The sequence below is a fragment of the Trachinotus anak genome, unplaced genomic scaffold (assembly GCF_046630095.1).
Source record: "Trachinotus anak isolate AG129_WGS33_773 ecotype Australia unplaced genomic scaffold, CSIRO_AGI_Tana_v1 ptg000013l, whole genome shotgun sequence".
Taxonomy (NCBI): domain Eukaryota; kingdom Metazoa; phylum Chordata; class Actinopteri; order Carangiformes; family Carangidae; genus Trachinotus; species Trachinotus anak.
The window spans coordinates 26,560,384-26,575,845 of NW_027273864.1; the positions used below are offsets into that span (position 1 = coordinate 26,560,384).

Sequence of the window (15,462 nt, forward strand, 5' to 3'; positions counted from 1 at the left end):
GAATCAGACTGGAGCGTCTGTCTGATCGTACAGGTGTGTTTCAGGTGGACCTGACACAGGAGGAGTCAGGAGAACAGTCTCACAGAGGATCCTGAATTTATTAAGAAAATGCTGAAAAGCAAAGTCACACTTCCTTGTTCGGTGAGCTGACAGCCTCTGTTTTTCTTTTATCAACCTTTTTTGTTCTCTCATGTGAAATGGAGCTGATGTTGAAGTGGATGTTGTGGAGTCAGGATCAGAACATTATCATTGATTTTCTAAAATCCCTGCTCTGGACTGTGCCCGCCGAGCTCTCCGTCACTCTCAGAGTAATGAGCTGCTGTCATAGTAAATCAGGAGTTAAACACATGCAGACTGCAGCCGTAAATTCCAGATTGCAAGTTTGTGTTTCACCTTATCCTGAGTAAATCTGTTCTCAAGTCATTCATGACCTGTAGAGTCTCTGACTTCACCTTTTGGGACAGACCTGAAATTATGAACATCAGCTGTTTTAATCAAGAAAGAGGAAAAGTAAACAAGGACACTCACTGTTCCTCAGGGATCCTCTCCACTGCCCTGAGGGATTGTGGGTAGCAGACGTAGCTGGCCAGTGCCTGCATTAGAGAGTCTTTGATATCTGAGAGGAAGACAGCAGAGAAACCCACAACACTTTTTAACTGCAAGATTTAAACCCATCAGATAAAGGACAGTGGTGCATTTAAAGACCTTCAGATAAACAAGAATAATAATTATAATAATAAAAATAACTTTTATTTGTTTGGCACTTTACAAAAGGTCAAGTTACTTCAACAGGGCAGCAAAATAAAATCTAAATCTTAAGATGAATCTCTGCTCTCATCAGGATATTTAACTGATTCTTTCTGCAGGATACATACATTCTCAGAGAACCAGAAGCATTTTTTTACATCCAATATGAAAAGTTCAGCAGCAGAAAACTTTACTTTTCCACCTTCCTGTAACTTTAAGAACAGGTTGGAGCTGTGTTGAAATATTTTCCCCCTCACCCCAACCAGAGGGGGGCACTACAGAAAATACGATTCTACCAGGAAGAAGGGGAACAGACCCGCATCAGATCCTGTTTAACAGTATTTAAAGTAAATCAAATGACCTGCCTCTCGTTTCCATCTGTTTAGTAAATGCAGCACTGACACTAACGTGCGTCACAGGAAGAATAAAAAGCAGGAAATAAACAGAAGAGGAGAAACAGGAGAGACAGGAGTCAGAGGAGGAGGCTCCATCATTACAGCAGAGTCTCTGCATGTGCAAGCACATACACAGTGTGTGTGTGTGTGTGTGTGTGTGTGTGTGTGTTACCTGTTCCAACTATGCGTGGATCTGCAAAGTGCTTAGCAAGGATAGCAGCTAGTTGAGTCAATGTTTCTTCGTAGCCTGAAGGGATGAAGAAAAAAAGAAAATGTTGGCACATGTGCATGAAATTCTGCTTACGAAGAGAAAACACGTTCATCACTCTGATCTTCAGCTGACAGCAAACATCAGCGACAACCTGGACCCCACTTCAGCGCACACTGAAGAGCTGACACAACAGACTGTCTGGGACACACAAGTGATGACGTTGCAGTGTGAGAGTGCTTCATGAATGTGTAGCAGCTGCTGTAAACTGCTGCTCACTGCTTTCTTTACCTACATGTTGCCGTCTTTGCTTCCTGGTCCAGACGCTGCTTTTAGGCTTCGCCTCTGATGTGTGACTGACATTAGTCATTAGTCTAATTAGCACTGACAGGCTGTCATGTGTTGGACTTTTACTGGAGAAAGTTCCCTCCATGAAATATCTGAGTTTCAGCAGAGTTGGACAGCGATGCACACACTCAGTTATCAGTTTATGAGGAACACCAGCTCAGGCTAAGTCTGATCCAACAGTCCAGTAACAGACCTTCCTTCATGAAGGTTCTGATGTTCAGATTTTGATTCAAGACATATTGATTCAACTGTGCGATCACTTTGAGGATGTAGTTTGTGATGCTGCTGAACAGCATTGCACCTGGTTGACAGTGTTCCTATTATTTTGTCCACCTAATTCAAATCAATAAGGATGAGCTAAACAACACAAACATCTCTTTGTATAATGCAACACAGTTTAAAAGCAGCACAAATGTTTCCTCCACAATTGGATCAACACATCTTTAACATGGTTTCATCAGAATCTGAACATTGGAATCTTTATGAAGGAGGATTTATTAATAGGTTTGGGCTGATATTTGATAATATTGAACATTGCAATATTTCCCTCCACGTGCAATATTTTTCATAACATCAAGAAAAAACTTTTTTCTTTTGCAGTTTTGCACAGTCTGCCCTTCTGCTAAGTCCCACCCTCGTTTCACTGCTCTGCTTACTGTATATTATACTATGTCATGTGACAAATAAAACTTTGAACTGCTGTTTAGTGACAGTCAATGTGCTTGAAAAATAAAATAAGATACAATATAATTTCAAATTATAAAAAATACCTATAAAATTATGTATTATTAAAAACAACTGAACAAACATAAATGAAACATATAACAATATAATTATAAATATCATATAAATATCATTAAACACCCTCCTGTGATAATATCATATATCTTTGTGTGTGTGTTCCCATAGCCAATCTATGCCAGGTGGATTAATTGTTCCCATGGTGATTTTATTTGCATCAACTCCATGTTTTCTTTGATACAGATAAGGAAGAAACATGATTTTACATCACGTTTCCTGTAGCTTTAAAGAGCAGAGTCGTGAAATCAAACACTGATCTGGATGCGACAGATGTGATCACTGGAGCCTGGTGACAGTTTGCTCCTCACAGAAACATCAGCTGTGCTCTACCTGGCAGTTCCTCCATGCTGTTTGCGGGGCTGAAGTAGTTCTTGAGGGCGCTGTATGCATTCATGGCCACATTGAGGTAGAACTCTGGAGCGAAGGCAAACAAGGAGCCGGTGTTGTCGGCGTGTTCAATGGTGCGAATACAAACGCACAGCAGCCAGTACACGTCCAACATCTTCTCCTGTATGGACACACACAGATCGAGGGAGTGAGACAAATCACCAAACACATTAGAAGCGACAAGAATCAACGAGCCAAACACCAAACGCAGACACGGAGGGGCTGGATCACCTTGGAGTAGATGGTGGCGTTGATCCAGGCCAGTCTCCTGCTGAGGTGGTTCAGCTTCTCTGCAAACACCTTCTGGCTTTTCTGGAGCTCCTCCAGGATGTCGGGTCTCTGTAGGAGGCAACGTGCAGAGAGATGTTTACTCATCCTCTAACAAATTACTGTCAGGGTGCGATTTTTCAATTTAACAGGTCTTTTAATAAGAGGACACCTGTGCCCGGCTCCCACCAGGGCAGAGACACTAACACACACAGCGTGGCATTAAGCTGTGTACTTGTGTATGTTTGTGTATCACACATGACTGGAGGTGCTGTGAAGGAAAGCAGGAGGTTACTGAAGGAAACAGAGAAGTAAAGATGTGAGGAAAATAACATGTTTGTGAAGGAATCTTCTTTTTTTTAGTGTTGTTTTTTATATTCTAGGCCCAAACTAATGCTCAAAGACTTCAGATAATTAAGACCTCATAGTGTGAGACAATGGTTCACTGTTCAGCTTCTATTATGACTGACAGATGGAGCCACTACTGCCCTCTGTGGCTGGGGAAACCAAGGTCTTATAGATAAGGAAGCAGTGAAAAGCCGATCTTATAGAGAACTGCCCAAATCCAGTTCTAGTCAAGGATGAGTTCAGTGAGGCAAACGGCATGACAAAGGAACATGAATTAGGTAAGAACCACTACAATACAGAGTTTTCATACATACAGGTTTTGACCAGTGGTTCCCAACCGGTGGGTGAAGATATTGCAACTGTGCCGACAAATCATTTGCAAAAGAGTGCAATTTTGGTGAAAAGATGCAATTTTAAACATTTATAACATAATAATGTTTTTAAATGTTTTAAAACAAAATGAGCCTCACAAACATTACAAATGTTTAAAAACTCCTCTCATTGTTTTTTTTGTTTTTTTCGTATTAAGGCCCATCACTGTGATAAGTCAACGATAGGAACTTTTATGTTGTTGCCGACCGGACCGCGCCGTATACTTCCGTGCTATATCAGTATGATTGGGCGCTAAAAGATTACATCTACATGGCAAAAACTGGAGCATGAACATGGATAACAGGAAGAATTAAAAGGTAAGAGACTCAAGACAGAAAAATGGAGCTTCCTCTGCTTTCAGTTCAATCCTGAATCTTTGAGGTTTACAAGTGGGCCATGAGTTGGAGAACTTTGGGAACCACTGGTTTAGACTATAGTTTAGCCATATTTGGGTAAGGTACGATAAAGTGCTGCAACCCTGTGACAATACGTAGGAATATATTTGCCCTGCAGGAACAGACAACTTCAGGAATTGGTGTAGCACAACTCTGATTCACACGCTGGCTTTGCACTGCTCATCATTTTCTCCTTGGCACCAGGTTCACAAGGCTTCTGCCTGAGAGATCTGAACTCCTGGTGATCTTCTTTTTCTCCAGCTCACAAGATTTCCACCACAATATGGTGTCATCAACAGGATGTCAATAAAACAAGGAAGGTTACTGCAAATTCAAGGCATTTCGTTGTTTTTTGCATCAGACAAATAATTGTGATCTCTCGGCGATGCTGCTTTTCTTCCAGTCTACTGCAACAGAAACTCTGTGGTCTTTCAGTACAGCAGGACAGACACAGGTTTGGCTGTCTGGGTGTTCGCCATGACTGTCAGCGTCCCACACAGAGAATACAACTGTCAGCACAGAGCTCAGCATGTATCCTCACCTCCTCACATCACTACAGATTAATGATTCCCTTTCATACTAATTTAAATTCATGCTCTGCTGGGTGTCATATTCCACCTGCTTCCTCACCGAGCACCACTACAGGTCTCCTTCCTACCACAGTGTCAGAGGTATTAATATCATAAATCCTCTGACAGCTCAGACAGGTTAGGAACAACTCGCACCAGGGATATGGCAACTTTCTGAAACTTCTCACCGAAACTTCATCCTCGAAGAACAGAAAACCTTAAAATCAAATATCTACACACTCTTCTCCAGTGTGGAGTGTGTTGCTCTAAATCAAAGCAACAGTGCAGAGTTAATTACAATCGTTACAATTTGAATAATGATAGAAGTGGCTGGGTCTGTTGCGCACACACTGCATTAACCTGACAATACACAAATATACATCTCTCATCAGAACCACCTCTCACCTGTTTTATTTACCTGCAGATGTATTTACTGGTTTTCTCTGTACATGTACAAATGACTGCAGAACCAACTCCTCCAGTCATGTGACTGTTGAGCTGCCAGTGACACTCGTGCCCTGCACAATGCTAATGAGACAAGCTACTATAACTTCACACACCAACCGTGATTATCTGCTGCAGTAATTGTTGTATATTTTATAAATATCTAATTGTACATGTCATATTATTATCTATTATTTATCTTTTTTCTTAAGTATTTAATACTGACATTTGCAGCTTGCACTGTCCCCCTTGCTGCTGGAACACTGCTAATTTATATTAATAATTATAATGAATAATTAATGAATCTTAATATCAATCTTAATCTTACTATACATGGCTGACAGGAGCGTTGAATGGAGCAGGGCCAATTATCTTCAACTGAGCACCAACAAAGCAAAAGATACTGAAGAGAAACACACTGAACCTCAACAAATGAAATCATGAGAAATGAATGGAAACCATGATTGAGTTTGACGCACCCGTGCAGGGCAGCGAGCGATCTTCTCCTCCGTGTCCTTCAGAGCCACAGCGTACTCATGGACATCGTCTGAGACCACCACCATCTGGAGGGAAACAAGAGAAACACTCGTGAGGGACCGTCACAGGTCTGATTCTCCCTGTTTGAATGTTTTACCAGTGTTTATCATTTAGCTTTATAAAGGTAACCATAACTAACAGAGTCATGGCTACATGTGACATGATTAAACTTAGTTAAATAAGCAGTTAAATATGCTTGATTTTCCCCTAATATAGGGGGGGCACACACAAGACAGTAAAACTCTCATTTTCAAATGAAGTGAGCAAAGCAGTCGGCATTTCCTGTGAGTGCACAACAGCAGTGTCAGATTTAGGACGACACTACCTTGTCGAAATTCACGGACTACGCCAGTGAGTGGGTTACATCATGTATACCATGTACTACACGTACTGACTGAAATATCCAATTTGAGACACACTAATTGTTCCAATTCAACATTTACAGTTTATAGTTCACTTGTCTGAGCTGCTGATCACCTGCAGATCTACCAGTAAACCAATCTAATCAATACAAATCAGTGGAGGACAGTATGGAGCCGAGCTGAACAGACAATCATGTAGCATTATACAGTTTCAACTGTATTTAAATCGATCTGAATTGATTACAAGATGCAGTTTACAGAGATTTACAGATTTGTCACTATGAAGAGGGTTTCAAAATCTTAAATACTGATGCAGTGAAGCTGAAAGAGTTTCTCATATGAGTATAAAACTGAACCAACTGATCCACAGACACAAAGACAGCAGAATAAATCTGACTGTCACACATCAGTCCTGTGTTGTCTTCACTCATCTATACGATGCACTGTTTGAAATGGCTTCTACCAACAGTCTCCCAACATGATGACCAATAAAATGGCACATAGTATAAATTACCTATATCATAAAAAACATATAAGTCACAGCACTGAGCAGCACTTTTCCAAACAGTGCCATCATCACACAGCATTAGGGGGCTATAAAGAAACCCACTTGTGGGCTGTATTTTTAAATTAGAAACAGGACGAAACAATAACAGAGAGGTCGAGAGGCCGAGCTGTCAGGAAGGACAATCTCTGTTCCAGCAGCAGACGAGAATCTGGGAGGATTACTGGGAGATGAGAAAGGAAATAAGAGGGATGAAACGATCATAAAAGAAAAGGGAGCAGGAGAGCGAGAGAGGCAGAGGGACTAAAGTTAAATAATCATCATTCATTTATCTGGGTGCAAGATCCTAAAACTTTTTCATATTTAACCAGAGAAACTGCATTCACCAGAAAGACATTCACACAAAAGAGCCTTTACGTCTGATGTGTTCACACAGAAACACACAATGTTTTCATTATTATCATTATTATTCTATTTTCACTCTCAGGCTCTGCACAGTTCAAGGCCTCCTGAAGGATGGAAGAGTCAGAGTTAGTTTGGTTTCAGAGGAGAGAACAGCTTCACTGCTTAGCTACAGTGAACACTGTTACAGTGATTGTGCTGCTGTTGTAAACTGTTCGTGTACAGTTTTTCCTCTCTCCGATTTTGTTTTCCTGTTAATAAATAAATTTCTGCCACTAATCTGCACAATACACCTCTACAGTCACTCTAACTGTGACTACACCTGTTTTCATTTCATCTCTGAGGACTGAGGCAGGTCTGTGTCGGCCTGAGTATTAACACCAGTCCATCCAGACCTCTCACATCCAGGCACTTTTAACTCCTTACTGTCCAGAAAGCCTATTAGATCAGCTGGGTCTTTCATCTGTTCCAGAGTCCAGGTTCAAGTCAAGCTTCCAGTTGGTACTCATTCAGCTGACCAGCGTTACTGACTCAGCAGCTTTCTCACTAAACTTGGTGAAAAAAAAAAAGTCAGGATGAAAATAAAACCTAAAACAGTTTTTATTTCTCAGTGAACTCCCCCGCCCCCCTGCACACAGTTTTCCATCACTTCTGTGGTCGTCCATCAGCTCGAGGACAGTCTCCTCAAAAACACTTTGAACCTCTCTGTAAATCACTCTGAAAATGTTTCCCATCAGACAGCAGCACTTTGGCAACACTAACTCATCTTAATACTGATACACGATACAACAAATGACCACTCCATCCTTTTTCCACAAACACGTTTCCAAGTCTCATTTTCAAGTCAACAACACAGCTTCCATATAAAAGCTTTATGGCCTGATATCAGGAAAGTGTGGAGGATGAGACAGGAGCGGCTTCCATCTGCCCTTCAATAACCCCTGAGACAGTGACGGCACAGACGAATGTAAAGCAGCTGCTGTGGGTCAGAGCAGCAGAGAGTGAGCAGTGGGACGAGGTGGAGACAGTAGAGGAGCTATGACATACAGCGTAGATGCATGTGATAGTGAAATGAGCTCCTTGTTTCCTTCTTTTTACAGTTGAGATTTAACGTCGTCTTCTCAGAGCAGGTTTTCTTCCTGACTGAATAAACAAGTTCCCTGATCAAACTCAGTCAGTTCTTCATTCAACTAAACAGACAGTAAAAAAGTTCTGAAATGAAGATCTTAAAGAATCAAAAGTACCAGTACTCGTTATGTAAAATACCTCAATCCAGAGAGTTGTTTTTATCATATATGTTCAGTAGCGTACTGTGCACACATCAGCAGGATTTGAATGTTGTCAAGAACAAAGCTATTGGGATAGATTAATAACAATGTTCACTTAAAAAAAAAAAAAGGATATGTTTTCCATAGGCCTACATCAGAGGTCACTAATGGGCAGACCACAGACTCAGTCATATCTAGACCTGGACCTATAACCTATAAATAACTGAGAGTTATTAAAGCATTTCTGTTTCAACCAGCGCAGCTTTTCTAGCCTTTACAGCACTGGCCACATGATGCTACTCAGCCAATCAGTGCAACACCATTCAAACATATAGCTATTATTATATTTTTAAGCCTAATATAGTCTCGTAATCATTTTTTATAACAGACCAGTGTTCAGGACCTTTGCTGTGACTGGACCTCTTTGAATTTTAATGAATACCTCTGGCCTTTATAATTATCTGTAAACCAACCTGTCATTTCAGTTGGCAGACAAATGTTGTGTATTTCCCTGTGAAATAAAGAAGGACAATTATAAAGTAGCACAAATCGAACTTGTAAATGTACTCAGCTGCTCTCATAACGTCCTATCGTTTTATTAATATATTATGGTATTAATTGTATTTAAATGTCACCTTTCAGATTATATAGTATTTTGAAAGGTGCAGGAGTTTTTTTAACAGCAGCTGTAACAGGATAAGTATGTTTGGAAAGCTTCATCATATTAATGAGTAAGAGTCACATTTCAGAGTTTATCCAGCCGCAGACGCAGCCTCCACACGAAGGTCACATTCTTACAAATGAATAAAATATACAGCATTAACCTTTTTGTGTTCATATCCTAACAGATGCTCACGTCACATAATATGTTCCTCCAGTCTGGGTTTAAATACGACGCTGCAAGGAGATGAGCAGAGACTCAACCTCAGAGGCAGCGTCTCTGATTTATGTGAAGCCCCTTGGTACACAATCAAAACACCACACCTCACGTACACATTATATCTGCTCAGGCTAAACTACACTGGCTGACCTCATGCACTTCATAGACAGCTTCATCTGAATGTCACAGCGTGCTCAGTAGTGCAGCCACAACCACCGGCTCACAACAGCTGCTACAGTGACAGAGAGAGTCAGAGAATGACCTGGTTTTCTGCTTTAACTGGTCAGAAAAAATCTCAGTCAAACACAGTGTCTTTAAGCTAATATTAAATAAACGGTTATAATATAAGTTGTATAAGTTGTTCCTCTGTGGTTGACTTTAGCCCCACAGCTCTGATCTATTTGTACAGTATGAAGCATCCAGACCCCTCAGGTGATCTGGAACAGGTTAACTCAGTGTTCCCAGAATCACAACCAAGCAAAGTGAAGCAGCTTTAAGTTTCTCTGCTCCCCACCTGTGGATCAAACTTGCTGAACACCTGAGATCTGCTCAGACTGTCACCTCGTTTAAAACAAGGCTTAAAACATCACTGTTTGATGCAATTTAAATAACTTCTTTTTAATCTTGTGTTATCAGTGCAGCACTTCTTTTAAAATGGTGTCTTAAGTTTCTTACTTGATTTTATGCAGTCTTCATATGACTTATTCAAAAATAGTATTCATTCAAATATGTTTTTATTAGTTTTAAATGTAATCTTAATATTCCTTGCCTATTTCCTTGCCTCTGTAAAGCAGTTTGAATTGTCTCATGTCTGAATGATGCTATATAAATACACTTACAGGTGTCACAATTTGCAAGCTTTCTGTGTTCTTCATACACGGAAAAGAACTGTTGGGTGCGTGACATCAACCATCGTGTGGCGCCAGCACAGAATCGGATACCTGAGACCGATTGATGATCTAAGCCGACAGCTGATTGGGCCATTTCCGATCGCCAGCTGATCGACTGGTGCATCTTTAGTAACAACAGCAGGAATTTAATTAATCTGCATGTACTGATGGTTTGCTGTGTTTTTAACGCAGTTTGCTTCTTAGCCTTATAACAGTCATATCAGCATCGTGGTCATGTGAGTATTGACAGTACAAACTGGTTTAGCAAGAAAAGAAAAAAGAAAAAAATACTGTGATGCAGAAGGTGGAGCAGCTCCTCTCACAATTTAAACCGACTGATCAGTTTATGCCTGAATTCAGTTCATTAGTGCCACAGAAGTAAAATGGAGATGTCACTTCTACATATTGCTGACAGCTTTTAAGAGAATCAGTTAGAGAATCTGAGTCAGTCAAGTTAAACATTTCAACATGTAAGTGCAGACACAAGAGCTGATGAGCTCAGGTCGTCTTAAACCTTTTCTATGACGACGTGACGCTCAGCAAAGACAAACAAAATCACCTTTCCCAGCTGCTGATGAACGCTCAGGTTGTACATCATCACGATCCCATCAACTATCTCCAGCAGAGACTTATCCGCTATGGGCTGATCGGGCTCCTCCACCGGTCGCCCCAGCAACAGGCCGTCGTTACCATGGCTTCCCTCGACTTCAGGTGGAACGGAAGAGAAACAAAGAAGAAAAGGTAAACAAAAATAAGAGGGTACAGGTGCAGAGTACCCTGGACTGTGTCTACCACTCTACAGCCGATGGGAGGTTTTCATCCAGTGGTGTGGAGTATTTTTAGAGGTAAATAAAAAAATGCAGCTCTACAAAGGCTGAATTTGACCAATGAGGGCCTAGAGTTATAAAATTAAATAATAACATTAAACCAACATAAGACCTGGGGGCACCTCGGTAGCTCACCTGGTAGAGTGCGTACCATTAAGGCAGCGGGCCACGGGTTCGAATCCGACCTGTGGCCCTTTGCTGCATGTCATCTCCTCTCTCTCCCTGACTTTCCTGTCACTCTCTCACTGACCTTTCCAATAAAGGCACTAAAAGGCCAAAAAAATAACTTTAAAAAAAAAATTTTAAAAAAAAACCATAAGACCCCACTGAGAAATAATGGCAATGTGCGATTTTGCAGGTCTCTAAATCAGGGAAAATAATTTGTTCAGGTGTGTGGCAGATGAATGAATATGCATACATTAACAGTTTTCAGGGCGTTGATGAAACCTCACTCAGAGCTGCTCCTCTGATTGGCTCACCAACCTGTTGTTACTACAGCTACAGAGAGAAGCCTGAGAGAGGAGATGGAAATCTACACCGAGATGGTTTTTGGTTCTTAAAACCACAAATATATTCTTAAAGATATCAACACTTCAAATAAAACACTGGTAAAGTGTAAAATATGGGACCTTTAATGTCAATCAGTGAGTACAAAGCATCAAACCTTCAGCAAAATACCCTCAAAAACGTAACTATCATCTATCCAGTCAGTGTAATGTTTAGTTACTCACTGTCCTCCTCAGTCCTCTGCTCCACAGTGAGGGTGCGAACTTTCACTTTCTCAGGCTGAGTGAGGGGTCGTCTGGGGGTCATCAGACTGACAGCGGCCGTGCTCAGGAACCGGTTGGCTCGACCCAAAGTGGGAGAGCTCAACCAGCTGGGCCTCGCCAGAGCTCCACCCGTCGCTGCTGCACCAAATGGCCTCTGATGTGAAAAACAATGAAATAACACAAACTATCAGGAAGGAAAATGAGTCAATATTAAGAGATAAAAGACCCAGATGATAATGTATATACTTGAGTTATGATCTTGAAGATTTGCTATCTTATTTGTGGTCGCATTTTTTCTGGCATCTTTTCTTTGATTTAATGTTTGTTGATCATTCTTTTGCAGTTACAAGAAGCAACATAATGAGACACGGACACAAACCTGTGCTGCTCCACTCTCCTCATCTTCATCCAGGTCATCCATAGACGTGGCCTGGATCTCTGCAGGGTCGATGATGATGTTGGCTTTACTGGCCAGGTCATCTGGTAGATTAAAGAAAAGATATTTATCATATATAAAAGCAAAACTTCAATTTGGTTCAGAGTTTTTATTTCCCTGCAAGAGAAGGAAAGAGGAAATCTGACATATTCTGAACCACAATTGCATCATTGTGTCAGAAAAAGACAAGAACAAAAAGTGAACATGAAAGAAAAAACATCAAAAGAAGAAAAAACAGACAATGATCACTGTGATTAGTTCACTGTTCAACTCTTACATCCAAAATACATCCCTGTTTCCTGTCAGACATCATGTTCACTCTTGACACATGAGACAGAGCGACAGCAGATTTACGTGATCTGAGTAAAAACCTGTTTTCTTGATTTGTTGCTCTGCAGTTCTACAAAACCTCTCAGAAAAGATATTTAACATAAGACGAGGAACAACCAGGACTCTTCCTAGAGCTGGCTGACCAAGAACCTGTTGGTCACTGGCTGACAACCATCACTGCAGCACTACAGCGATCTGAGCTTTACAGCAGAGTGGTCAGATGAAACCTCTCATCAGTGAAAGTTTGCAAAAGAAAGCACCTAAAGGACTCTGAGTCTCTGAGAAACAAGATTCTCTGGTCTGATGAAATCAAGACTGAACAGTTTGGCCTCAGTTCTAAACATCCTGTCTAAAGGAGACCAGGTGCAGCTCATCACCTGCCCACTACCATCCCACCAGTGGAGCACAGTGGTGGCAGCATCATGCTGTGGGGGTGGGGTTTCAGAGGCAGGGTCAGGGAGACTGCTCAGGGTTGAGGGAGAGCTGAACGGAGTAAAGTACAGAGATACACTTAATATTCAAAGGTTTACTTTCCAACAGGACAGTCCCTGTCCAGCCTGAGAGGAACTGAACAGAAGAATGGTCTGAAAACTTGTATCACTCTGAAATTTAATTTAATAAATTAGTAAATATGTCTAAAATTCTGTTTTGCCTTTGTCATTATGGGATGTTGAGTGTAGACTGATTAGTGAAAAATGAATTTAAATGCTTTTAGGCTGATGCTGCAACATAACAAATGATGATGTTTGCTGAGAAATGAAAGTATCTTCCAACTGTTTCATTACAGACCCAGAGCACCATGTATAAATCAAAGACATTTAAAAAGGTATTTAACAACTCTCATCACCAAAGACCCGTTTACTATCAGAGCAACAGGAAAAACTGTTTCTATAAATATAAAATGTTTAATGACTCTTTACTCACAAGGAGATAACCAGAGGAGATTTTCTGTATAAACAATGTTTTTCTGTTGACCAAAATCCCCTTCAAGTACAGAATTAATGTGCAATCCTACCCTCAACTGAAGGCAAATGTCCAGAACATGATTCTGCAGTTATTTTTCCTCTGTAATAAGCAATTTTTCCCAGAATAGCAGCTACATAAAAGCAGCAAAATAATATTTACATTTTAAAAGCTGGAACCAGAGACTTTTGACATTGGGTCTCAAAAAAAATACTTAACATCATCATAATTATTGCTTAATTTTCAGTCAACTAATCCATTAATTGACTAATGATTGCACCAATAAAGACACACAATACAAATACTACTGAGATCCAAAACACAAAGCATCCAATTAAAAATCCAGTAAACCCTCTGCTGATAAACGCTGCCTTGTTCATTTCCTTCCTCTCACGTGTACTTTATGCAGACGGAAAGATCCTGCCTGGCAATCAATCAAACTGATCAGTTGGCTGATCAATAAATGAGGTCAACCTTAGTTAGCAACAGATGACACAACGTCATAAGAGCAGCTAGCGGGTGATGAACAGCCCAGTGATTTACAGAGCTAAACGATGGAGGGTGTTAATCAAGCCAATCAATTAAATGCAGGTGGAGAAGTGCAAACACTGATGGAGAGAGGGAAGGAAAAAAATGAGGGACTGATGGAGAGAGAGAGGAGGTAAAGAAATGATATATCAGAGAAAAGAGAGAGCAGAGAGGCTGAGAGTGAATGAGGAGCAGGAGGAACCAGGAGAAGATGACCTGAAGAATCAAATGACAGCAGTGCTGTTATGAGGCTGTGAGTATTATTGTCTCACTCTGTTCAAATCAGTGGACAATAAGAAAGAAAGTCACACCTCCCCAGAGGACGTGAAGGGTATTGTGTGTCTCTAAAAGCTTCTATTTCTGAATCAGGACAATAATCTGTTTCTATATCAGCAGCAACCACCAGCCCACAACACAGAGTCACTTGCCTCTTCTGAATGAAGATGTGAACTGATAACAACCAACACGGAGCTCAAGTTACTGGATGCAAAGCAACAGCGTCACAAACAGGTCCTTGATGTTATTGTGGACAAAAGCTGAGTCACTAATGAGGGAGTCTGCATTGTTCTGCTGTTAATGACCTCCTAAACTCTGTCATAATACGATGAATAAACTGTGTTGTGCTGCTCACAGCCTGTCAGAGCTGCAGAAGTTGTACTAGAGGGCTCTCTTAATGAAGAACACAACTCTGAACAAATCTCAGTGATAAACACGATTACATTCACAGATGTGGCTATGATATTAGTATGTTCAGAGAGTATTTTCAGCCACTGACACTTTTTTTCTACTTATCCACAACATAAAAAGGACATTTACAGGGAGGTCAGCTCGGTGATGGAGCTTTCACTGTAAAATTTCACTTTCAACAGCCTGAGACTGAAACATGATCAGATATTAATGACTCGTGAAAAACCTGGGTCCTGTCTGTATGATTTGTTCTTTGAAGAAGAGAAGATGAAGAAGGACTTCAGAACACACACATACACACACACACAAACAAACAATGCTAGACACTCAAGATTTAATATGTTACAGAAGCATAGCTACCAGTTCTCAGAAGTTATCACCTTGAATCTAGACCCTGATCCTTTACATATCATCCGCAACTAATCTGAATCAACAGAGAATCTGATTTTAACTCCATGAAGAACAGTGAATCTTTCCCAGTAGAAAACTTTATTTGCTTCAAGAAACATACTGACTACATTTGGCTCCTGATAATTAAGTAACTTGCATCTTGATATTAGAAAATAAGTCTACTTTTTGCACCTTTATAATATTTCACAGGATCATGTGTGAATAACATATCCTTTCACTTATAACTGTTCAACTGAGCAACAACCAATTCATGTTATGTAAATGTGACCTCAAGAGCCTAGAGCCAGATTATGTTAAATCAGCTGCAACTTTGTACAACAAAGAGACTCAAAATCACCACAAGGAGACTAAAAAACTTCCACGAAGAGATGCAAAACCACCACAA

General features: G+C 40.6%; 1 protein-coding gene across 1 annotated transcript in view; it reads right to left on the reverse strand.

Moving 5' to 3' along the window:
* Positions 1-15,462, reverse strand: part of rnf123 (ring finger protein 123) — a 137,321-nt gene that overhangs the window by 104,758 nt on the left and 17,101 nt on the right. Inside the window, exons 22-29 of the mRNA XM_071493713.1 lie at positions 12,102-12,202; positions 11,684-11,876; positions 10,685-10,830; positions 5,761-5,844; positions 3,118-3,225; positions 2,830-3,007; positions 1,315-1,389; positions 529-616 (exon numbers count right to left, since the gene is read on the reverse strand). Coding sequence (XP_071349814.1) covers positions 529-616; positions 1,315-1,389; positions 2,830-3,007; positions 3,118-3,225; positions 5,761-5,844; positions 10,685-10,830; positions 11,684-11,876; positions 12,102-12,202 — 973 coding nt within the window. The remainder of the gene's footprint in view (positions 1-528; positions 617-1,314; positions 1,390-2,829; positions 3,008-3,117; positions 3,226-5,760; positions 5,845-10,684; positions 10,831-11,683; positions 11,877-12,101; positions 12,203-15,462) is intronic.